Below are 25,905 nucleotides of genomic sequence, written 5' to 3'. Positions count from 1 at the left end.
AGTTCCATGCAACAAAGTGAGCTCCTGTACCTGCCCAACTTCTGCCCACCTAGCAGTTTGAAAGCATGAAAATGCAAGCAGATAAATAGGTATCACTTCAGTATGAAGGTAACAGCGTTCCATGCACCTTGGTGTATACTCATGCTGGCCACATGATCATGGAAGTGTTTTTGGAAAAGGCTGGCTCCCTCAGCTAAGAAATTGAGAAAAGCACTGCCCCTATAGTTGGACATGACTGGAAAAGGGAAATCTTTACCTTAACTGTTCAGATTGAATTTCCTGAGGAAATTCAGTGGCCCTAACCTCACATAAAACAAATCCATCATCTAATTTGTGCATTTTTGGTTTAGAATGAAACCACTTCCACTATGAATTAATATTATATAATACACACAAACACACACACATGTGCGCACGGACAATCTTATTCAATATTCAGCTATAATTAAATGTTATTCTTTTTTTCTGAAAAATCATAGAACCACAGACTTGGAAGGGGATAATTAGATCAACCTCTCCCTGCTTAATATATATTGCTTAATATACGTTTTACATGTGAATTCTGCCAATTGTCAGGCCTGGAAACCATCTTTTGCATTGGGCCTTCAGGCCTGCCACATTTATTGCTGTGGGAAACTGGGAGGGAGGATTATATGGAGTGCAGTAGACATAATCAAAATAACATTCCTTTCTCAGAGAGTCAAGGACAACTTGTCCTGCACCTGGAGTGCCGTGACTGGGAGGCATGTCAGGGTTCCAAGTAACACTCTAAGCCAGTGGTTCCCAAACTTGGCAACTTTAAGACTTGTGGACTTCAACTCCCAGAATTCTCCAGCCAGCTCTGCCAAGTTTGGGAACCACTGCTCTAAGCTAATATCTGCATGTGAGACACAAACTGAAGAGTTCATGCTCAGACTTTTTATATGAAAGATCTTTTTGCCTGATCTATATTTTCCTGCCTTAAGAATATGTCAAAGGGGCTATAAGGGAAAAAGTGGGGCGAGATATTTCTTCTGCCATTTTTTAAATGTTAAAAAAGCTTTTTTTATATAGGTGCTTTTTATAGGTGCTTTTTATAGGTGCTTTTTATAGGTGCTAAACTCGTATTGGACTGTCCATATAGGATTGATATAACACCTGCAATCAATTAATAAAGAATCATGTCTGGAAAATTTTACATTGAAAATCAGCTGATTGTTTCTCAACACTAAAAATTCAAGCTTTCGAGTCTTAGGAAGGTATTATTCATTCAATCATCCATTTTCTTTCTTAATTCTTTTCCTTCCATGAGCCAGTTCTTTCCTTGATATGATATATGGATTCATCATTGAAGATCAGCATATCAGCAAAGTGAGGTAATGTGAAACATGCCTAATTTTCCAAGAAATTATTTTGACTTCCCTAAAAAGAATAGGCTGAAAAGAATATACTGTATATACACAAGAACATCTCCATAGCCCATATATACTTTTTACTCTTTACTACTGTGGTTCCGCAATTAAATATCGGAAAGTTGGCACATGATTGTTAGTCTCCAGGGCAATGGAAACAAGAATGACCCAATATCTTACAATGTCAGCATTATCAACTCAGTAGAAAAAGGGGTACAAAATATTTGAATGAACTTTTCATCACATGCTATACAGAATATAAATGTATGTATATATTTATATATTTCTAAAATAAATTGCTAATTTTTAAATTATAAATATAATAATCAGGAGTACAATAGAATTAAAACTGCTGGAGTATAACATCTTAAAATAACAAGAGTAACAAAAGTAACAAGTTTCATCAAAAAGTTTATAAGACTTTTGATCAAGATTTTTTTCCAAGAAAACTAATGAAAGACATGAAGATTTAATTCCTCAAAAATAAGCCAAGTTAAGCTAGTAAATCTTTTCCCCAAGTCATTATTTTGCATTTTTTCTATATTGCCTGATAAAAATCACCTAAAAACTATAGGTTGATCTATTTAATGGCAGAAGCCTCTTTAAAAATTGAACTTTCTAATTTTCATTGCACTAAAATTTTAAAATGTTTATTTAAGTTTGTATCCACAAATTTGCAATAATTATGACGATCTTGTTTTGGGCATTTCTAGACATTCAGTGTTAGTGTAACTTGTCAATATGCTTAGCCTATCCTATTTTTAAAGAAAAAGTAGTAATAATAATAGTATTATTATATATTGACATGTAGCGGAAATACACCAAGGAGAGGAGGAGTGGGAAAGAAGAAAGATGGGAAGAGAAGGATAGGAGAGAGGGTAAGGGGGGAAGATGAGAAGGATAAGGAGGAGTGGATTGTAGAGAGAGGAGCAGTAGAAAGGGAGGGGAAGTAGAGTAGAAAAGGATGATGGAGGGAAGATAGAAAGTTGGAGGGTGGTAGAAGAAAGAGGTGTATGGAGAGCAGAAGAGCTATAATGGGTTTCTATTTGGGGGGGGCATTGTTGACAAGAGGAACTGATGTAATTATTATTTAATACTATATGATATGGGCTATGTATAGTATACATGTGAGTGTGTGTTATGAAAATGAAAATGGAAAATTTAAACAGTGTTAGTGTAACTTGGTGTAGTTTGATACTATTATATACTGCTTAGTATGGACACCTCCACAAGAGGGCTTTGCAGTGCTTAAAGCCAATTCTAAACTTGTACCTCTGTACCATATCTATTGACATGGAGAGCTGAGGTAACCTTTTCCTGGATCTGTATTGTTTTATCTGAAACAAAATCAAAACTGATTTCTTTTAAAGAATACTATAGGTCTTGATGGAAATTGTGGATGTTTTTTTTTTTTCTGGTGCCCAAGAAGTCTTTTCTCATTCTATCTCTTGAATCAATTTTTCATGCTCACCAGTGGTGGGTTCCTACCGGTTTGGCCTGGTTTGGCTGAACCAGTAGTGGTTTAGCAGCCTGGGTTGCTGAAACCGGCAGTGACCCAGGCCTGCCACACCCCGAACCTGTTCTCCGGGTGGCACCATACGTGACCCGTCAAAACCGCGTTCCACAAAAGCGCGGTCGACGAAATCGCGTATGTGACGTCATCACAACGCGACGAAAAAGATCGAAAAATTGAAATAAAAATTAAATTACAGCAAGCCGATTCACATAAAGGTAAGGGTTAGGTTAAGGGTTAGGGTTAGGGTTAGGGTTAGGTTAAGGGTTAGGTTTAGGGTTAGGTTTAGGGTTAGGTTTGGGGGGGTTAGGGTAAGGTTTTCCCTTTATTTTTACATTTTTCTATCTTTTTCGTCGCGCTGTGATGACGTCACATACACGCTTTCGTCGACCACGATTTTGTCGTCCGCGGTTTTGTGGTGGAACCGGCACCATAGGCATCACCATCTTGTTTTTCACTTCTGAGCATGCGCAGAACAATTATTGCACCCACAAGCGAACCAGAAATAGTGCCTGCCGGAATCCCACCCCTGATCCTCACCCCTAAAATTTAGTTCCTAGTCCTTGATTATTCATCTTCCCTTTTTTTCCAACCCAGCTGCTGCATTCTGGCTGCAGCAATTGTGGGGGGCTGGGAGGACCAGTTGTAAAAGATGCTAAAATGCTGTTAATCTGCCACCATGGTTTACAATGAATTTCATACTGTACAATGAAGTGTTGATGGCTTAACACCTTTATATTAATTATTCAGATTATTCTTCACTAAAGTCAGAGAAATAAAAAAGTGTGACTTCTTTAGTAAAAATAGGAAGGAGATAAAAATTCCAATTTATTCCACCTCCTTCCTTTCTGTGTAGTGTAGAGATGAGCATTTTGCCTATTCCAATCAGATAATGTAATAACCGTAGTATGTGGGAAAATGACCTTGGAAGACAGGAGGAAGACCTGCAGCCTAGACAATGGTAACAAAATCGAAATTCAAAGGAGGAGGGTGGCAAAAGTGCCTAAGAATGGAGCTTTCCTAGTTTTGGGGAGAATAGAATGAAAATGGTAGGGATATTTTTACTCTTGCAATATTCAATTGTAACTTCACAATAAAGATATGCTGTATTTTTCTGTATATAAGATGATATTTTGTCTTTAAAATATCTAAAAATGGAGGGGTGTCTTATTACATGGTGGGCCGAGAGAACCACGGTTGCAAAACTGCAGATACCTTATTTTGCAAAATAAATGGCTATTAAATGTTTAAAATATTGTTTTCTGAATTTTGGGTAAGAATTACATTTTTATTCTCTCCTATTAATGGACTGGAGTACTGATTAGATCATAGTATTTTCAGACCTCCAAATAAAAGTGAAAACAGAAGGAAGAAGTGAAGATAGGCTGGCTATTAGCTGCTTTTGAAAGTTTGGGGAAGCAGGGAGATGGAAGTGGGTGAAAGGTTTTTAAATCATTTCCCTACTGGCAGTTTAGCTATCTTTGTTCCTTTATCATCTATTATCAAAAATAGACAGAGGTGTGTAACAAAGTATTTTGAAAGTGTTTTCACTGTTTAATGTTGATGATCAGACACGGGACATTCATTTAACAGGTCTCCCATAAATATTTGCTTTGGAAACAGTTTTTACATTCTACTACAATTTTTTTCCTTCTGAATTTAATTTATATTAACATATGAAACCACAAAGTAAAAAAAGAATGCACCTGTATGGATATCGAATATAATGGCATTTTTTAATCCAGTAAATTCACAATACATGGACTATTCATTTAATGTAAGTCTTCAGCCTATTAAGTCTCAGAATACAGTAAAAGGTTTACTCTTGTCAAGAAGCTGTGTGAGAGAGTTCAAGGAAGTTTAATAGTTATATAGAATACAGGATGCGAAGGGCGTTGCTTTTACTATCACATCAATACTCCATGACCAAGCAGAGGTCATATTTTTTTCAATCATATTTTGTATATAAGCAGAAATTCTTATATTCTCAGCACTTCATGACTTGCAGCATTTTTAGAAATAGTAGGTCACCCAGTCCACCCCTTGATATCTTTCAAATCATAGATCATCTTTAGTCATTTCTGAGGATAATCAGTGGGAAGCTACCGTAAGTAGCATTTGTTCAGGGCTGAACTGTGGAATCTTTGGTGCTTTCTGAAGTGTATGCATGATGCTAGGAAGCTAAGTAATAAAATATCTGCAAGCAAAGAATTAACCTTAGAGGACACCAAGTACTCCATACTATAATTAGGTAGAGTTTTATATTACTTAATTAATAAGATATAAACTTACAAAAATGCCATTTTAATTGGAAGCATATAGCTTAAAATCAAGCAATCACTGTTTTTTTGCACTTTAATAATGGATTCACGCAGCAGGCTTTTGAATCGTGGACCCACAGTGGTATCTCTTCTGAGGTCTCCCTTTTCATGTTCCAATGAAGTAAACAATGTAAATAATAAGTAAACGATAGAAAACAATGAAGGAATGGAATTGAGTAAAATAGAATCTGGAAGGGACCTTGGAGGTCTTCTAGTCCAGCCCCCTGCTCACGCAGTAGAACCGATACCATTTCAGATAAGTGGCTGACTAGTCTCTTAAAAACGTCCAGTGATGGAGAGTTCACGATTTCTGTTGTTTTAACGACATATCCCATCTTCTCTGAGACAAATGCAGCTACTGGAAAGATCTCAGGTTCTCAACCTACGCCTTCTGGGATTTTCCTACGGCATATGGTTAGTGCAAATGCTGTTCCGGGTCACTAAAACATAAAGTGAGGAGGAGGGGGGGGGAGAAAACGACTCCCACCCTTCACAAATCAATTAAACACGCCTTTCAAATAAAAGAGAAGAGGTGGGGGGGGGGGCAAAGGCACTCCGTAACTCATCTGGGAGAAACCCAGCCGGAGAGGCGGAGAGAAAAAGGTTTATCCAGGTCAGACTGGCTGGATGACGACAACTAGGAACATCACGTGCCGGTCTGCTCATGCGTCGCGCGTTTTTTGCGTCTGCAGCGCCCCCTGGAGATCCGAGCGCTGCATCGCGCCCAGCCGCTCCGGTTCTTTAAAGCAGCTGTTGTTCCTGCCCAGGCAGGGGTGTCACCTCGGAAAATCCCTTGGTGGCTGATGTGGAAATCCCCCACTGTGGAACTTTGAGAGAGGGGGGAGATTTCCTCCTTACTAACGGAAGAAAAAACAGATAGTCTTGGCAAGAGTGGCAGAGAACAAGAAGAGGAGCCCGGTGGTTGAGCCCGGGAGTCACCCTCCTAAAGCGCTCAAAGGACGGGATTGGGATTCATGGCTCCCCAAATTGCATCGCCCAGCGCCTGACTCTTTTATTGGGGAGGATTAGTATTTAGATTGCAGGGTCTTTCTTCCCAGCGATTCGGGTAAGTTCTGTGTCCGGTTCCGAGTTTGCGGAGCTGCTACGCGCAGATCGTCGGAGAAGAACAGAGGGATGGTTGGCTCCAGCCCGGGGGCTGCACAATAGTGCATAAATGGAGTTTGGTGTTGGGAGTTGCAACCCTCCTAGCTGCTTTTCTACCAGTTGGGGGTGGAGAGAAGGGGTCGCTTTGGAAGCAGTGAAATTTAGCATTATGGGGCAGTCCCTAAATAGAACCGAAGAAGCTGTTTCCCTCCATTCTTTATTATTTAATGCAGAATTGTTTGGATTTTGAAAAAGCTATGAAGATGATCAGAGGATTGCCTTATCTTTTGTGTACATCAGAGTTGCAGGGTGTGTTGTGATCCTTGGAGTTTATTTCATTCAGCTCTTGGAGGTCTCTGAAAGGTATTAGCTGTGCAGAGTTGCTTTGTTGGATGGATGGCTAATACTTTTTCCAAATAAATAAATAAACTACTCAGAACATAATTCCCAGTGAATTCAAGGCAGTTTTCTTCCAAGAAATAAAAATTCAGCCTAATGTAATAATTACACAGTTGAGGAAATTGAACTATAAAGAAGGCTAGACAGGCTTGCTGAAGACAGGTGCTTTAGTCAAGTGGGGAAAGTCAAATGTATTTATATTATAGAAAAATATAAATATAGTTGATGCACTCTCCTCCCCACTTAAAAATATCTGTAAATGTTGCCACACCAGTTCTTCTAATTTTGGCTTAATGGAAACATCCATAAAGCAATGTCATATTCATAGTGGATTGCTCTTTGGCCTAGGCAAAGCAAAACTTATAGGCTGAAGGGAACTTTCATTAGTTTATAGATAATAGAAATTGGATTTACTACTGAAGATAACTTGGGGTTGAACTCTGATACAAATAAGCATCTGCAGCAAGAACTACAAATGTACAAGTTATACTTGTTTGTTCTATAAAGTTACATAAGACTATGACAGCTCATAAAAGTGGTTATGAAAAAAAGTATTCTCTATTTTTAATAGAATGCACTTTTTGAAGAATGCATATTATATGTGGATGTTACAAGATGTAATACAATATGCACGTATATCTTTTTAATACAATACAATAGCAGAATTGGAAGGGACCTTGGAGGTCTTCTAGTCCAACCCCCTGCCTAGGTAGAAAACCGTATACCATTTCAGACAAATGGCTATCCAACATCATCTTCTTCTTAAAGACTTCCAGTGTTGGGGCATTCACAACTTCTGGAGAAAAGCTGTTCCACTGATTAATTGTTCTAACTGTCAGGAAATTTCTTCTCAGTTCTAAGTTGCTTCTCTCCTTGATTAGTTTCCATCCATTGCTTCTTGTTCTAACCTCAGGTGCCTTGGAGAAAAGTTTGACACCCTCTTCTTTGTGGCAACCCCTGAGATATTGAAACACTGCTATCATGTCCTAGTCCTAGTCCTTCTTTTCATTAAACTAGGCATACCCAGTTCCTGCAACCGTTCTTCATATGTTTTAGTCTCCAGCCCCCTAATCATCTTTGTTGCTCTTCTCTGCACTCTTTCCAGAGTCTCCACATCTTTTCTACATTGTGGCGACCAAAACTGAATGCAGTATTCCAAGTGTGGCCTTACCAAGGCATTATAAAGTGGTATTAACACTTCACGTGATCTTGATTCTATCCCTCTGTTTATGTAGCCTAGAACTGTGTTGGCTTTTTGGCAGCTGCTGCACACTGCTGGCTTATATTTAAATGGTTGTCCACTAAGACTCCCAAGATCCCTTTCACAGTCACTACTATTGAGCAAGGTATCACCTATACTGTACCTGTGCATTTCGTTTTTCTTGCCTAAATGTAGAACCTTACTCTTTTCACCACTGAATTTCATTTTATTAGATAGTGCCCAATGTTCAAGTTTGTAAAGAGGCTTCTGTATCTTAAGCTTGTCTTCTGGAGTGTTGGCTATTCCTGCCAGCTTGGTGTCATCTGCAAATTTGATGAGTTCCCCATTTATTCCCTCATCCAAATCATTGATGAAGATGTTGAAGAGTACTGGGCCTAAAACAGAGCCTTGAGGTACTCCACTGTGTACTTCCCTCCATGTAGATGCAGTTCCGTTGAGGACTACCCATTGAGTATGGTTGGTCAACCAGTTATGAATCCATCTGGTGGTGATGCTGTCCAACCTATATTCTTCTACTTTATCTAGTAGTAGGTTATGGTCTACCTTATCAAATGCCTTACTGAAGTCCAAGTAAACTATATCGACGGCATTCCTCTGGTCCACTAATTTTGTCACTTTTTCAAAGAATGCAATAAGATTAGTCTGGCATGATCTGTTTTTGACAAACCCATGTTGGCTTTTGGCTATTACTTTGTTTACTCTTAGGTGTGTGGATCATAGGTAATTTCCTTATAGTTAGATAATTTTATATATGTACTTTTGACAGGGATCTTGCCAACCCCTACCTGGAAATTTCAAAGATTGAAATATCATCTAAGTCTATTAAAACTGAACTACAAAAATTCCAGGTAACCAGTAAACAAGAGCAAAGAGATACAGAAATGTAATTTGCTCAAATATTTGCAGCCAGGTATGGTTAATCCTAGCATCCCAATTCCTAAGAGTACCTCATTTTAGCAGGTTATGTCCACTGACCATTTTAGCAATACATAGTTTCTAGTTTATTTCCCATATATGAGATTTGATTTCCCATATATTCCATATATTCCATAGTTACATCTTAGAAACAAACATAAAAGTTGGCTAGAGAGAAAATTATAGAGAAACTTCTTATTTATCTATAAACATATTTTTGGTGGCACTTTACTACAGACTGCAATTCTAAGCCTTTTACCTGGAAATAAGTTTCAGTAACCACAGAAAATTGTGGCTAAGTATGTGTTAGGGAAAGATAATCAAATATTTACTGTTTAAAAGGCGAGCCTCATCATGCAGATGCTTAGGGATGGCAACTGATAACATAGACAGTAGAATCAAGACTTTGTAGTAAGAACTTTAACTGTAGGCAATTGAGTCCAATAAATGCATTTTATTTACTCATTCAGTTTTTTAGCAGCAATAATCATGAAACTCTCAACAGGTTGAAGTTCGAGAATATTTCCCAAAATGTGCAATAGAATTGACCCGTAGGAGTTCAAAAAGCCAAAATTGTGGTCTTAGATTTTGGTAAAAGTACTAGAAATCTAGAAGCTTATATGTGTCAAGTAATGTGACCACAGTCAGTTCTGTTTAGTGCCATCAGTCTATTTTTACCTCAGGTCAGTGTCTTTCTTTTAAAATAAAATTCATTGAGTTTTTTGGAACTAATTTCTTAGTGGACATGAAGACGTTCATGATAATTTTCTGATTTGATTCCAGTTTTTATTTTCATCCAGATTAAACTGTTATTTTCATCCAGATTAAGCTGTTGGACAAATGGCCCAATTTGCTATAATCTTTCTTTATGCATAACTACAATTACTAGATATTAGAAGCTAGAATTCTCTTGTGTTATTTAAAGGTAAAGATAAAAGTTACCCCTGTCCAGTTGATTCGGACTCTAAGGGGTATTGCTCACCTCTGTTTCTTAGCCAAGGAAGCCAGCATTGTCCGAAGGCACTTCTGTGGTCATGTTGCTAGCATGACTATACACTGAGGCACACAGAACATTGTTACCTTCCCACCAAAGTAATACCTATTTATCTACTCGCATTTACATGCTTTCAAACTGCTGGTGGGGAGGAGATGGGACAAGTAATGGGAACTCACTCCCTCGTGCAGCGTTCAGGTGTCAAACCCAGGCTGTCAGTTTTCCAGCTGACAAGCTCAGTGGTTAATGAGTATAATAGCTTAATATGAATATCAAGATTGATACTCATATCACTCAATCATTTTAAGCCTACCTGTAGTGGCCAATCGAGAAGTTGAAATCCCTTAGTCAAGTCTTTCCCAGTTGTGTACTTTCCTAGTTTGACTAGATTTCCCACCATCTCTATCCACCAAAATCCTGTTCCATCCTGACAAGGTATGATGAGAATTGTAGTCTGACACATTTGGTGGATACCAGATTATCCGAAACAATATGCTTCTATTTTTCACTTTGCTACATATTAAAAGTTTGATAACCATTAATTTTTAAAAAGGTAGGTTTATTTTTTTCATAAAATGTCATATTTAAAATTATGGAGGCGATGTCTCAAAGATGCTTTTTTTTTCAAAAGGCAATTGGACTATGTTTTTTTTCTTTTGTGGAAGAATAAGACATATTGCTTCTCATCCAAGAAACTTCATTAGGTCTGGCTGGAAGGTGGATGGAAGATGTAATGATGCTTTTTGGGAAAAAAAGCACCTTTGAGACAACCATGACCTGCATGACTGAGAATCTCCACTGACATATGGAATAAACAATTTTTAAATTGTTGGTGAGATTTCTTCTGCAATCAAGATAAAGAAAAACAAAACCATGCATCGTCCAGGATAAAACCTTTGTTAGGGTGAAACTGCATATACATTTATATTGCTAAATAAATAAAATGTATTGAAATTACTAGGATTAAATGTAAGTAGGATGGTTGGAAAACTCAAGATGTACAGTATGCTTAATCACATAACAAAGATTGCATTAAAGGGAACTGCTGATAACAGTTCAGGAATGTGAATGAGATTTACAATTGAACTTAACTAATTGGATAGTTTATTATTATGTAATATTGGAAAGAACCAGTTAAAGGCCTAAGCATACGTTTCTTATTTAGGTAATCATTGTTATTCATACCAACTTTCCCATTGACTCAAAACCATCTTCCACTATTAATTATATACTTGTGAGAGCTGTCAGATGGGAACTGTCTACATACCCTTGTTAACTTTAGAATTGAAAACATTACAATTCTTATAATTCTAGATGTCTTAATATATATACAATTCTCGAAAAAAATGATCTTGTTAGGAGGAGGAAAATCACTACTACATATTCTACTGATCGGTGATTTTTTTGTCTTCACACATTTTAGACTTTGTATTATTAATAGTTCATATAAAATAAATATTAAAACACAATTAAATTGTGTGATTCTTGCATAATTAAGCATTTATTTCCATCAGTGTTTTAAATAGCTTTTATAAAAGCATGTTTAATTATCTAGTGTAATTAAGAATGAAATCCAGATTTTTTCTTATTTTGGTAAGTGAAATCAATAGAATTGGATTCTGTGGGTCTACTCTAATGAAAATATATCTTGTTTTCATCTTGATGCTTAGCTGTAGTACTTTCTAAAATCATAACCTGGTGTCATTAAAACTTTTTTATATGTCTCAAGTTTTCTGTTAATTGAATAACTGTTTTGTTTTCAATTCCTATAGAGATATTCTTTACAAGACAGCTCTAAACAGTTTCCCTTATAAAATATTTTCTTTTGTAAGACATATATCTTCTGTACCATTCAGGATCTTTTGATGCTTATTTACTTTAGGACAAATAATGGCCACATCACTGTTGCTTACAATGTCTGTTTTTGATTTGATTTTGTTATGATGAGAGCTAACTTTGCTTGTAAAAAACCCCACATTTTTTACAAGAAGATTCTGGGAATTTTAAAATATCTGAAGTATAGCTCACTGAGTTTCTAAGATTCATGCATAGCATTAAAATATCAAAATATCAGTCTTGAAACTAAGGAGGAAAATCCTAGAGAAAAACCAGTTGTAAATATTTCCTTTTATGGACAGATTTTTCCAGTCTTAGTGTTGCTGAACAGAGCAAATGTGAGACCACTGCATTTCAATGAAATATCAGATTTTAATAATCTGTGGAAAAGGAGTCTTTTAAGATGATGATTTGGAATACAGGTAATCCTGAACTTATGACCATAATTGAGCCCAACATTTATGTTGCTAAGTGAGAAATTTGTTAAATGAGTTGTGCCCCAATTTATGACTTTTTTGTCACATTTGTTAATGTGAAATTGTTAAATTAGCAACAGGGTTGTTAAGTGAATCTGACTTCCCCATTGGCTTTGCTTGTCAGAAGGTCACAAAAGGTGATCACATGACCACAGGACACTGCAACCATCATAAATATGGACCAGTTGTCAAGCATCCAAATATAAATCACGTGACCATGGCGATTCTGCCAGGGTCATAAGTGTGAAAAATGGCCATAAGTCACTTTTTCAGTGCTATTGTAATTTCGAATAGTCATTAAATTAACTGTTGTAGGTTGAGGACTACCTGTATTCTTTAAAATTGTTCTGGTTATTCAAATAGTGGACAATATTACTCATGCCACCCTAATAATGTTTCAGACTGCAATATATAATTAAAGATGGGCAATTCAAGCTATGCCATGTGCTACTAAAAAATAAAAAATTCCCCAAGGTCACCAGACTGTGTGAGGGAGAATATGGAATGGAAAAAATATATAGGGGGGTGGATTCTAAACTAAAAGGAAATTCATTGTCATCAGAAAGATTTACAGCTGAATAATTATGGCTCCTCAGTTCTGCTGTGTTAGGTACACTCAACTGTAGTATCTCTAGAATTGACATCATCTAAGGATATCCCTTAGGTACAGATTTCTTTTCCCACAGCAAGTGTTTGCTTAAAATTCATGATAAACCCCATGAAGATGCAAATATTTAAAAGTGACTTATAATACTGCTTTTTACATGCCTGCATTAGAAAGAACATTTAAGGCACATTTTTGAGGTAAATCAAGCCATGAATAACTAGTGTCATTTTCTTGTAGGTTTCTTCTTACAGAATGGCTGGATCACAGATCATTCCTCAAGATTTATATTCGAGCAACATGCTGAAAGCTGTGAAGATAAGACAACTGATGTCTGAAGACCTTGTCAAATACAACAATGGAATTATCCAGCATTTTAAAACTATGCATAGATACACCATAGAGATGTTCAGGATGTGTCATTTTTGCCCACCTTTTCAGAAGCTTCTTCAAAAATCTCTAATTGACCAAGCAACTCAAAACTCACTGGAACGCCAAAAGAAGTTAAACTGGTGTCGAGAAGTTAAAAAACTTATGCCACTGAAGACTAATGGTAAGTCAGGTTCATTGTATAACTGTAATTTGAAATTGTTCTGGCAGTATAAAAGTAACATGCCTAGAATTTTTAATTCCGTTCCTTCCCAAATGTTAGTTTCTTCCCAAATGTCGCTATTCATATGGTTGGTCCAGTGCATCTGAAGGGTACCAGATGAATCAGTAGTGGCTAACTGATACCATTTACTATAATTATTCCAACAATGGACCTTGAATGAGCCCAGTCTAAATGAAAGTACATTTTAAAAAAACATAAATGAGCTGTTTTCTCCTCTTCTTTTTAAAATTGAAATACATGTCTAATATAAAATGGGCTCCTAAGAATAAGTTATATTAATTTCTTAGAAATCCAGTGTTATGCTCAAAATCATAGGTTTGTTAGAGCCACAGGTACCGTGAGTTCCCCCACAATCATGCCAAATATAGGCAAAAATATAGGCAAAAATATAGGCTATCGTAATTTACAATTGTTAGTTTGATTATTATTCATGGTGCCACCCAGAGCTGTTCAGATTTAACGAGGTGGATTAATTGAAACAAATGTATCTTTGGGCAAAAATAGTAAGACAATGCCTTTTGTGAAGTAATACAAATTTCAGATCAATGCTTTGTCAGAAAACTTCATTGGTGTTCTCATATCTTTCTCAGTTTCAGTGTTTCCAGTATAATCTCTCTAAACTTTAGCTGTATTTCCAATTAGTAAGTGGCTAAAACATTACATAGGAAGTGGTTTGAACTAGACAGTATTTGAAAAATATATGCGCAAATAAATACATGAAAAGAGTATTTGTATTTTGCTCACCTAGCTTCGTGTTTGCATTTCCTAAAATGTCTATAATCAACATTTTTGTCCCAAATTCCCAATTTTTGTCCCAAAATTATCTTGCTGTTGTTGACTTATCTAGCTCTACTATAGTCTTACTTAGAGAATCAGGGCCCTTCAAGTTTTATAAAATAAATTGGTCACGTGTTATTAATACTGTGTGTTGTGATGAATCTAGAAAAAGAAATTTTAAAAGGTTCATTTTTAGAGAGAGTGCTAAAACTGGCAGATTCATCTCAGATAAAGGCAACTCTCTTTTCATTGGCTACCGTATTCCAATATAGAAATCTTTCTGTCACTTGCCTACATTCCTCCAGGTTTCTACATTGAATTTTTATTTCAAGGAGTTGTGCATTGCAGTCTCTGTAGAGTGTAGGCGTGGTGTCAAAACAGCTAAGATGGAAACCATAGTAGTGTCCTGTTGAATGCGTATTCACCATTGACACATGTAAAAAGGCGGAGTTTAGAGTGTGACATTATGTTTGCAATCTTGCCTGCTTTGGCCTAACTCCCTCTTCCATGGATAGTGCTGCCCTACAGTCACATTGTTCTTAGCTCCTACGCTTTCAGTTGACTCTCCAAGGGGCCTCCTTCTCAACTAATGCCTTTAGGCGGTCTATTAGACAAAACTGGCCCTCAGTTGGAGAAATGGAACTTGTAGTCCATGTTTGGAGTGCATTAACCCTGCGATGCCTACCATGACTATTTTTCTGACCATTGGCAGCCTCACATCAGAAGCAAAACATACGGGACATATTTCAGTGCATTTGGAATGGGGAATATTGAGAATGTAGGTGATAGGGGAATCAGAAAATGTCTGAAGACTCTGAACATATGAAGGGTTCTATAAGGGCATGGACATTTATTTTCTTGTCTGTGGAGATAATGACAGGATTTGTAAAAGAGATTTTTGCACCTTTAGTATAACCATAAATTGCCATTCTTACAGGACTATATGCATTTTATTGCATGGAAATTGTATTATTCATTTTGAGAACAAAAAATAAATAAATGCACCCACAGTTGTAGTAAAGTTGGTTCTAATAAATGAAGTGCAGAATAGAAATGGGAGTGCTGCTACATACCTCACACACACTTGTTAATCTAAAAGACAATGACTGAAGGAAAGCATGCCATTTTAAAAGATTCCAAGATCTACTAACTAGTAATTTCGCTTCTCTAATGAATAGGCATTCCAGCATAACCTAACCACACCCACTTGGAAAGTCCAGTGCGTACTTCACAGTTCAAATGTCTGTACATCAGAACAAGAAGTACAATAGCTGTTACTCAATTGCTAGTCAAATATCTTAACACTGGGGAATTCCAAATGTTGCTTAGGGAATTTTGGACTGGTAGTTCTCAATAAAGAACTGAAAGCAAGCATACACAGGGAAAAAACTTCTTATCTTTGCTCTAGATTTTGCACAGGGAATTTTTTTGAAGGATGTAATAATAATTGTCCTATCTTTATGCCATATTTTTTTGCTTTACAGAGCCAGAAGCCTATAAATCAGCATTTCATGCCATTCATTTGTTTTTATCTACTCTTGTATTTAAACCCTTTTACATAGTTACTGAAAAAACAAGCTTAATAAGCTTACTACACCACTAAAAATGCCTTCCGTGAATTGTCCTAAGTTGAACAAGCAAGGAATGGGGGACGGGGGGGAGACACACGACCAGACTAAGTTCTTGAAAAATCTATTCGTTTATTTATTACTGAACTTAGTACTTTAAAAATGGTTATAAACCTTCCTCTTATTATCTAAGCCATAATATGAAGAAATACAAAATGACACCTAGGATTTTTTTATAGCATAGTTTTATATAGTAACAAAATAAACAGGCATTAAAAAGTGCCCCCAAATTAATTTTCAGATCTTGATAAATACATATGAAACAAGGAGATGTAATATGTTAAAATAAATTAATGCTTGGAAAGCTAATGCTTATATCAGCATCCACATACACTTTTGCCTGATAATTCAGATTAATAGCTGCCTCTCTCACTGTGTGTGCTTATCAACCAGGATTTGTGTACATCAAAGGAAAAAGCAAGGACCCTGTTACAGTTTTGCTGCACGCTACAGCATCCCATTAGAGTCCCTTGTTCAATATTGTCATTACATATATTGATATTCTTTTATTTGTGATTTGTAATGTATATTTGAGTATCTTAATTGTTTATTTTTCTGCAGGAGATGGAAATTGTCTCATGCACGCTGCTTCCCAGTATATGTGGGGTGTCCAAGACGTTGACCTGCTTCTGAGAAAAACATTGTTTAGTGTACTTAAAGAAGCCGATACACGCAATTTTAAACTGCGCTGGCAGCGAGAAACCCTGAAATCACAGGAATTTGTGGCAACAGGACTCTGCTATGATACCAGGGTAAGGAAATCCAGTTTATGTAAGGGAAGAATGTTTCAAATCTTTATATCTTTGGGTTGTGATTCCTTGTGGTAATTACACACGATGGGACACAATTAAGAAAGTAAAAATTGTGGAGCCATCCGTCAGTTAAAACATCTTAATCCTATAACTTTACTGGATTGCTCAATTCATTAAGAAAGAGTTTCACTCTTGTGGAGTTTCCAGACTAAGTAACCTCCCCCAATTTGGGTTATTTCCACGGACCACCCACATCTTACAAAGTTGGCATTTGTCTGTTTTTCCTATTATGGAGAAAAATACACCATTACTGCAGTAGTAGAAATGAAAACAATTATATGTTTATTTTTTTGAATTCCTGCCTCTTGGGAATATGCAGTGTGGTCATACCTATTCCATCACAGAGTCTGTGCCAGTTGAATATTCATCCATTTTTTAGCTTCACTATACAGATTGCTGATGGCTATCCATGCAAATCTCCCTAAAAATATCTAGTCATTTCCTCTTCTTTATCACTAGTTTGCCTAATTAGAAGCAGTAGCTTAGCTGAGCTGTCCCGTCCTCCCCTAGCAGACAGAATGAAGTTCAATCCTGAATTGTCATCCTTATAAGTAGTCACTAGTCTGATTGTTTGTTCAACTGGAAATTGATGTAGAAATACCAAGTGCTAAAAATATTTTGCTAATTAGGTTCCTTTCCTCATCGCTGAAATACCTTGATCCAAGCAACAAGAGAATAGCATGCCTCTGCTTACCTCTTGCCCAGATTGTTGTGTGCTGGTACCCTTACGCATGACACATTTCTTCACCATCATGTCATGCTGGTACATAGGGTAGCCATAGGGGTAGACCCATTCATCCTGTTGGGACATGCATAGAATAGAAAATAAGGTGGTGTGGAGGAATGCTATTAAAAAACAATAAAACCAAAGATGACTCATGTTTAGAACATATTTCTAGAAGAATGATTGGGATTGGGAGTAAAAATGACCACTTGATTAGTTCTGTTTATAAACAAAGAATGATCCCCCCTCAACAATGCATTTACCAATACTTCAATCTTTCAACATGACTTGCTATAAAATACATTGATTTGTAGCAGAAGAGAAGCATTTAACTGTATTTCTGGTGTGCGAGGGCTTCAGCATTGCATGATGATTCCTAATGCATCTTATTTTTCTACATTAGAACTGGGATGATGAATGGGACAATCTTATTAAAATGGCATCTGCAGAAACATCAGTTGCCCACACAGGCCTTCAGTATACCTGTCTGGAAGAAATCCATATATTTGTCCTTGCTAACGTCTTAAGGCGCCCCATCATAGTTGTTGCAGGTAAGAATTGATGGGCATAATAGCAGTACTTCTAAGACCCATTTTATGTGCTCACATTTGTGTGTATGTGTTATCTTCTCTCCGTGTAATAATTGCCTAAGAAGGACAATAGGTATTTCATAATTTGACCCCAAACTTTCCCTCTTTTCCAATATTCATTCATTAAAGGATCAAAGCAATTCTTCCCTCCGTCCCATATTCATTCATTGTGCTGTTGTAATTTGGTACAATGTGCAATCCAGGTTTTAGGGCAGGGTTGCCAGAGGTGACTCCCAGGCTTCTTTTTCCCAACTTTTAGAATTCCCTTTGATGGTTAAAAAAAACCCCATCATGGCTTCCTATAGAAAACATTAGAATTATTATATATCTGTTCCAAACTAGGCATTAAAAAAAATCCACCATCCAGCCATTTACACTATACTCACTTTCCAGTCTTCATTCTCCTGAAATCAACTAGTGTTAAGTTGTTGTCACACTGAGTTGTTTATGTACTTATGAATCTTTAGAAATTAAAATAGAGGAGCCTAATACTAACTCAACCTGTTTATCTTGTCTTATAGATAAAATGCTCAGAAGTTTGCAGTCAGGTTCCAGCTTTTCCCCTCTGAACATTGGTGGAATTTATCTGCCTCTCCATTGGTCAGCAGACAACTGTTTTCGATATCCTATCATTCTTGCTTACGACAGTATGCACTTCACTCCTTTGGTTGTTCTGAAGGATAGTGGGCCAGGTATGTATTTGAATACCAGAGTATATTGTGCTTCCATTTTCCCTGTTCCCTCTGTCATCCAAGCTGACAGCCCCAAACTATTTTGCATTGTTATGGTCACTTTAGACAGGTTATTTGCCTGGTTTAGAATTCCTAATATTTTTCATCATTTGCTTATACCTCATTAATGCCATTACTAGACTTTTGTTTATATTACTGGTTATTTGAATAAAAATTGCCAAACTTGATCTGTGAGTGACTTCTGCTGTATTGTGCTCTTCTCTATCCTATTTGATTCATTCCCTTTTTCTTATTTCTTTCTGTAGAAATCAAGGCAGTTCCTTTAGTCAGTTGTGAAAGAGGGAGATTTGAAGACTTGAAAGTGCATTTTTTAACTGACGCTGAAGAAAGAGAGAAAGAAAAACTGATAAGAGACTATCTCATGGTGATTGAAATTCCTGTACAAGGATGGGACCCAGGGACAACACATCTCATTAATGCTGCAAAGTTAGTATAAGTCTTGTCCCCTTCCAACATTATTATTATTATTTTATAATATTTTTAAAGTATTCTTAAATACTCTTTTGCAAGATGTACAATGTTAATGTTAAGCAAAACATACATATTAGTTCAGGAAGATTCAAAAAATAGTGAACATAGATCCTTTTCCTGATCTTCAACCAGGAACTCATATATTATTTTTTTTAAGATATTCTCTACAGCTTTTTTTGTCATCCTCCTTCCTGCAAAGATGACAATCCAAGATGAAACCATTTTATTTTGCTCTCTGAGATTCATCTATCTGAGGAGCAATAAGGATATTCATATGCTATTCCTTTCTTTTTCCCTTGTGTATGAGGGTATACAGTGGGGAGGAAGGAAAATCAAGGAAAAGTGGGAGTAGTCTTTCATTCTTATTATTGATGGAGTCTGTGTGCCCAGCTGTCATGCTTACCTGCAAGAATTCCTTGCCACCAATGAGAAAAAGTGGTTCATTCATACCAATGTCTACATGGAGAGCAAACCTTTTGTAAAGTGAGATGTGGACCTATTCTTTGTTCAGATATCAGTATATGAAGACAGGGAAGTACCACTGCTACAGCCAGGGAGCGGGGGCATAGCTGCAGCACAAAATATTTGAATAGCAAACTCACAAGTTCTGCTGTTCCCTTTTAACTGTTGGAGAATTTTCTAAGCATCTCTAGTCAATCACTATCATGGCTAAGCAGCAAGTTCAATTAAGGTTTACCTTATGGAAGCTTAGTGCCATTCGCTCCGATGTTGTAAACCATAATGCTCCTCAGGTTCCCATGATTAGATTGTTGAATCTGCCTTTTTTTCTGTTAGTCTTCTGGGATGACATGAAATCACTTCCCAAATTTGGAACAACTATGAACAGAATTTGGGAGGAAAATGCAAATCAACTGATCCACAAGCAGATCAAAAACTATAATTTGTATTTAATCCTTGGAGAGCAGTAAGAGTTCCATGTAAAGCATGTCCTTATGCCCTCCAAATAATATTGTACGCGGTGTCTTTCCAAGCGCCCTCCAGCAAGATAGGTAGCAGCAATTTAAAATGTCCTGCATGTTGATTAAAACATCTTGTCTAGAGTCCATTGTTTGCTGCAACATCTTTACAACTGCATATTTCCTTCAATGGAGTAAATCACTCCTGTTCCTGAAACTGTGTTAAGTTAAAGTTCCTGAATAGTATATTATTGGCCTTGTAGATCAGGCAGAAAAAGTGTTCTCATGCCATCTCAGCTGCCTTTGTTATCTGATCGTTTCCTTGGCTGTGTCTCTGAGCTATCTCCCAAGGTCATCCCCACATAATTGTATTATACAAAGCATTGCAGAAATCAAGGCTGAATGTTTCTGTGGAAATAAATAAAACATAACAAGGCTCAAGGTATCTTGAACCAGAAAGGGGGGACATAGTTGGTATTCCAGCTAAGTTAGTGTTTTGACTACTTTCTTTTGTTGTAATATTTAGAATTGTTTTCAAACAAAACTATGTAGTGAGTGAGAAGTCATATTGTTTAATAGGGAAGAAATCTAATTGGAATGAGAAGTGGGGGCCTGGACCTTACAACTGGGTCCATGATGTAATAAAAATGTCTTAATGTAATGTCTTAAAAGAGGCATTAATGTCATTATCAACTCTTTCCACAAGTATGCATGAAACTCTTCCTGGTAATTTCATCTTTTTAAAAAAAAAAATCCGCTTCCTTCCATAATATATTATTAGTGTAGGTTTTCAGTTGTAATGCTATACTTGATTATATAAATCACAATTCTTCAAACTTTCTTCTCAGCTTGTGTAAGAGCATTGCCTTTTCTCCCTCCAGTGATATTAATTCCTTCTCCCTTTGCTTTTTTCAAGGTTGGATGAAGGTAACTTGCCCAAAGAGATTAACCTGGTGGAAGATTACTTTCAGTTGGTGCAACATGAGTACAAGAGGTGGAAAGAAAACAGTGAATTTATTGGGAAGGAAACAGGTGCGAGGAACGGACTGGCATTGCAGTTATCCCAGCTATCGCTTATGGAGGCAAAATGTGAAACTCCCAACTGCCCTTTCTACATGTCTGTGAATACCCAGCCATTCTGCCATGAGTGCTCAGAACAGAGACAAAAGGCAAATTTGGTAAAGAGGCAGCACTTCTGGTCAGGCTCAGAGAAGCCCCGGGGAAATAGGTCCAGTTACCCAAAGGATGAACGCCACCACCTTCCTGCCTGGACTTCTGAAAATTCCAGCTCAGAACCTCGTTCTGCACCTCCCACAGCTCCAAGTCTTTTTCTATACAGTGAAACAACTGCTATGAAGTGCAGGACCCCAGGCTGCCCTTTTACACTGAATGTGCAATACAATGGGCTTTGTGAACGTTGTTACAACTGTGCAGAGGTCAATCCTTGCAATACTCCAAGTGACCCACAGCATTTGAATTGTGTGACTTGCACATCCTGCCTTAAGGACACCAACAGAACCTTCAATGGGATGTGTAGCACTTGCTTCAAACGGACTATAGACCATTCCTCAAACGCCGGCTCCGGCACCATGCCTTCCACCCATCAGAGGTCCAGTTCTGATCCTATTCCTATATCACAAGGTTTTTTGCAGCATTCCTGTCACACAGTAACCAACAGCAATAAGGTGGAAGCGCCACCCTATGTTCAGCCCCAAAGAACAGAACCAAGGACGAGAAACAATAAATGCAGGAAGCCCGGCTGTAAATTTTTTGGGACTCTCCAGAATGAAGGCTTTTGTACCCTGTGTTACTTCGAGTATCAAGAAAATAGAGGCAAGTAAGAGAATATCATTTGATTCTATCTTCCTCTTTCTTAATCAATTGGGAGGGACTGAATTTTGAATTTGCAAGAGAACACCCGATAAATGCAAATGGAGTATAACAAAATAGCCTTTTGACTAAGATCAAGTGTAGCACAGAGCTCTGAAACCTTTGAAGTGTTGTATTGTGCACATGCAGCCACAGTAGAATTTGCTCAGCTTGCATTAGTCATTTACCATAATAATAATTGGACGGCTGTTTTCATATTTTGCTGACATACACAGAAGAACCTTAACTACATCTGTTTATTTTTGTTACTGGGGAACTTTAGATTTTCACATTATTTTCTGATTTGGAAAATCATCTGGAATTGAAATACATAGCAATTGTGAGTTTAGTAGATATAAATAGTAGAATATTTTACAGTGTAGTAAAAGTAGAAAGTTGATACCTGTCTTTCCTCGTGTATTTCATTGCCAGGAAAAATAAACATCACATGCTTCTTAAGCAATTACCAAAAAGGCCCAGGGAGTTTTTAAAAATAGCTTTCCTAAATTATACGCCTCAGCTTTTCTTCTGAATACATACCAGAGTTGTAGAATGAGGGAAGTAAAACAGATAACTTGGCCCTTTTATCATTCTCTCCTCAGAGTTAACATTAGAGTGATTGTTTTTCTCCTGTTCTCCTTTTATTATAGAGGCCCCCCTGCTTCATCAGCGAAGGTCTCCTGTGACGTCTCCTGTTTTGGAGCATCCTGGAATCTCAGCTGCTGTCTATCAAAATACCGTTTCCTGCCCGGGCCAAGAATGTGGCACAATAGGGAGCACCATGCTTGAGGGGTACTGCCAGAAATGTTTTATTGAAGCACAGAGCAAGCGGCTCCATGAAGCCAGAAGGACTGAAGACAAAATAGTGAGACAATCAGAGGTCAGCATGCAAATGCAGCTCATTCTTCCCGATGTAATCTTATACTTATCTTCCTAGACAGTCTATATGATTCCATGAAAGAATCAGCAAAATATTGCCTTCTACTCAATTTACGTGTTTATTGTAGAGGATTCTTGGAAGATGGTGTAAAATGATAAATGCTTTCCCACTTCTTTGCAAAGGAGGAAGAAAGCTTTCTGCTTTTGTTTATTAGCAAAAAATATTGCTTGATAAAGGTTTCTTTCCATAATGGGTCATTTTGATATTACAACATCCTGGTAGTCAGTAGATTGATGGGGATTAGATCATAATAACATGGGTAAGGAAGTAGTCATTTGCGCTGGGAGGAAAGGTAAGCTGATGTTTACCACAATGTTTTACATTAGCCATATGCCAAATTAATCTGTTTCACATGCAGGCAGTTATGCAGTCATTCTCCATGTTTTAGTCGTTAACTCTTTTCAAGGAAATCAAGTGTATTTCTTTCTTTTTTTAAAAATGAATGATTAAAAAATATTCAGCTTCCACATAAATTTTGTTAAGTATTCTTATATTCATGGTAGTTAACAAAGTCTAATGTAAATGCAACAGGTTTATTGAAGGAGAGTCCTTTAACTGCTTTCCATTTAAAAGATGCTTTTAATTTTTACAGCAAATGGGACAACATCAAGATTTACACCAGAAAACTGCACGCTCTCAAAAACGCAAATGTGCTAAAGTTTCGTGTAGAAATAATTTAGCTTCCCGGAGTGCAGAGGTCTGTCAAGACTGCTTGCGTGTCAGCCAACAGAGACAGTCTGGAACACCTCAGGTTGAACCTCCAGCTGATGAACTTCCCAAACAGCGTTGCCGAGCCCCTGCCTGTGATCACTATGGTAATAACAAGTGCAATGGCTATTGCAACGAGTGCTATCAGTTCAAACAAATATATGGATAGCAAATGCTTTTTTTGCCTTGCAAAAGGGGGAAAAAAAGGAATGGTGCTATGTTCAAAACACTTAATTGTCTTGCTACAGCTTTCTACAACAGTCATAAAAATTGATCTTCTTCAGTCTTGTGAAAAAGGTGACTTTGGAGGGAAAACAATAAGCTGATTTCTTTTGTGCATATGTAGATACGTGTGTGTGTGTGTGTGTGTGTGTGTGTGTGTGTGTGTGTGTGTGTAAATGTAGAACTACACAGGTCGAGAAAGTTAATCCTGGGATAGTAAAGGAGGTTGCTTCCGTCATAGATGGTGAATGGCAAAACATTTTATACTTGACTACAAAACCTCTTTTCTCAAAAATATTTTGGATTATGTTTGATATTGAATAATACTTGTATGAAAAAAATAAATAATGCTGCTCTTTGCATGCTTTTCTGCTAATATGTCTCTTGCCTTCTGTCTAAATTGTGAGCATTCTGTGTATAATGAAACCTGCCAAAAATTTGTAATGAACAGCTTTCTACAACAGTCATAAAAACTGTGTGTGTGATTACTCTGAAAATGCTGATATGGTAGAGCTAAGATTGAACAAAATATTAGGAAGTTGTGGGAGAACTTTTTACCATTTTTGCTTGCTTGTCCTTTTTAAAAATTGGTGGCTTCTGCTACATTTGTTTTATGTAAGGGTGGGGTTTTTGGGGGGGCAATGTTTCTAAATGAAAGTTTTATGCAAGTAGAGCAGCTATAAACCCATAAAATTTGGCCTTGGAAGGCTGACTGGTGTTTTTCCATTGACTACTCTGTGTGGTTTGAATGAGGGTGTAGTTGCTAAACCTCTTGTAATTTAGAATGTGAAAGAGCATAGGTAATTTTTAAGTATAACATTTGAGAAGGGAAAGTGGGGGAGGGAGATCATGAGAAAAATAAAGGTTCCTAAATATGCATGTATATTGATTGACATGGAAGCATACTGATAGATTAGAAACAACCTACTCTGTGTTTATTGAGAGAAAAGAGCAAAAGTCTTTTTTACAATACAGTCTTCCTGTATTGTAGATGATATAACAAATCTGCTTTCTCTTCATGTCTCACCTCTACTAGTTAATTAAAAGTTTGCTGAACTGTTACAATCCTTTAGAATTTACTAAGAAATAAGAAGGATCTTCTGTGGGCCTCTGTGTCCTTACAATTAAGTGTTAACTTCTGGACTATGAGGTTCCCAAAGTAGACAGGGTTGTTTTTTGTTTTTGCTTTCCCACATTCACACATCCCTACAGTCCTCAGTTGTATCTGACTGTGGATATATCTAATAGTGAGGAGGGGGGATAGGCTCTGTGTTGTTTGTAAGGTGGCCACTCCTGTGAAATCCTACTTATTTCCACAGTGTAAGTTTGCAATCTCGAGCCATTATCTGCCATAACTGCATATTGTTCTGAGTAATCACACGAGAACAAACAAGAATGTATTTGGAGCGCTGCAATTTATCTTCCATTTTTCCCAAAGCCCTCATGCATCTTTTGTTTTCTTTCTCTGAAAATTAGGGGGGGGGGGAGCATGTACATCAACTGCTTGCATTTTGCATGTGTATGTAATCCCCATTATGAGAAACACTGCTATTGTCACAGTCCTTCGCTGTTCAAATTTCGGTGTATGATTTTGTGAGCTTTGTAAAATGTGAAGGCGTATTTAAATATTTATGTTATTTCAAAAAATGTAATGTTGGAAAGTTGCACATTGCCAGTATAATAATTTGCTCTTTATTTCATTCTCCTTTTTTTAAAAAAAAATCCTTCTTGTTAATACAGAATGGAAATACAATGAAGGAAAATTCAGCAGTCAAAATAAATTATTTAAAGATTTGTTTAATTGTACTTTTGTGATTGTTTGAAAACGTCCCTTGTTGGGGGAGGGGAGGATCATTGAAGTGAAGAGCTATCTATGGCATTTCCCTTTCCCTGAACTTCCTCACTGCTTCCTTGCCACCCACTTGTTTCCCTACCAATGTCATCCCTTACAGTTTCTTCAGTGGTTCAACTGTTAGTTTTATGTACATGGATGCTCTCCAGAAGTGGGTTTCACGTAATTTTACCACCAGTTCTCCGTGCACAGAAACTGTGAGCGTGTGCGCCTTCCATACATGTGTGCGGCCTTCCGCACATGCGCTTTGCTCAC

The 25,905-nt window shown here is 37.1% G+C and overlaps 1 protein-coding gene across 1 annotated transcript; it reads left to right on the top strand.

Moving 5' to 3' along the window:
* Nucleotides 1-5,970: 5,970 nt before the first annotated feature.
* Nucleotides 5,971-25,594, top strand: TNFAIP3 (TNF alpha induced protein 3). Its single transcript, XM_014064234.2, has 9 exons — nt 5,971-6,291; nt 13,016-13,328; nt 16,355-16,545; nt 17,733-17,880; nt 18,441-18,611; nt 18,917-19,097; nt 20,976-21,892; nt 22,579-22,808; nt 23,461-25,594. The coding sequence occupies exons 2-9, from the start codon at nt 13,031-13,033 to the stop codon at nt 23,743-23,745; spliced, it is 2,421 nt and encodes an 806-aa protein (XP_013919709.1). The 5' UTR covers nt 5,971-6,291; nt 13,016-13,030; the 3' UTR covers nt 23,746-25,594.
* The last annotated feature ends 311 nt before the right edge of the window (nt 25,595-25,905 follow it).

Source organism: Thamnophis sirtalis, unplaced genomic scaffold (genome assembly GCF_051295495.1).
Source record: "Thamnophis sirtalis isolate CommonGarterSnake01/CBP01778 unplaced genomic scaffold, rThaSir2_p1.2 scaffold_6, whole genome shotgun sequence".
Lineage (NCBI taxonomy): Eukaryota > Metazoa > Chordata > Lepidosauria > Squamata > Natricidae > Thamnophis > Thamnophis sirtalis.
The sequence above is the reverse complement of the archived record's forward strand: the minus strand, read 5'-3'. Positions and strand labels throughout refer to the sequence as shown.

Coding starts and splice junctions, on each gene's coding strand:
- TNFAIP3 (XM_014064234.2), top strand. CDS start 13,031: ATGGCTGGATCACAGATCATTCCTCAAGATTTATATTCGAGCAACATG. Junction 16,546..17,732: donor GACTCTGCTATGATACCAGG/GTAAGGAAATCC, acceptor TTTCTACATTAG/AACTGGGATGATGAATGGGA. Junction 21,893..22,578: donor CGAGTATCAAGAAAATAGAG/GCAAGTAAGAGA, acceptor CTTTTATTATAG/AGGCCCCCCTGCTTCATCAG.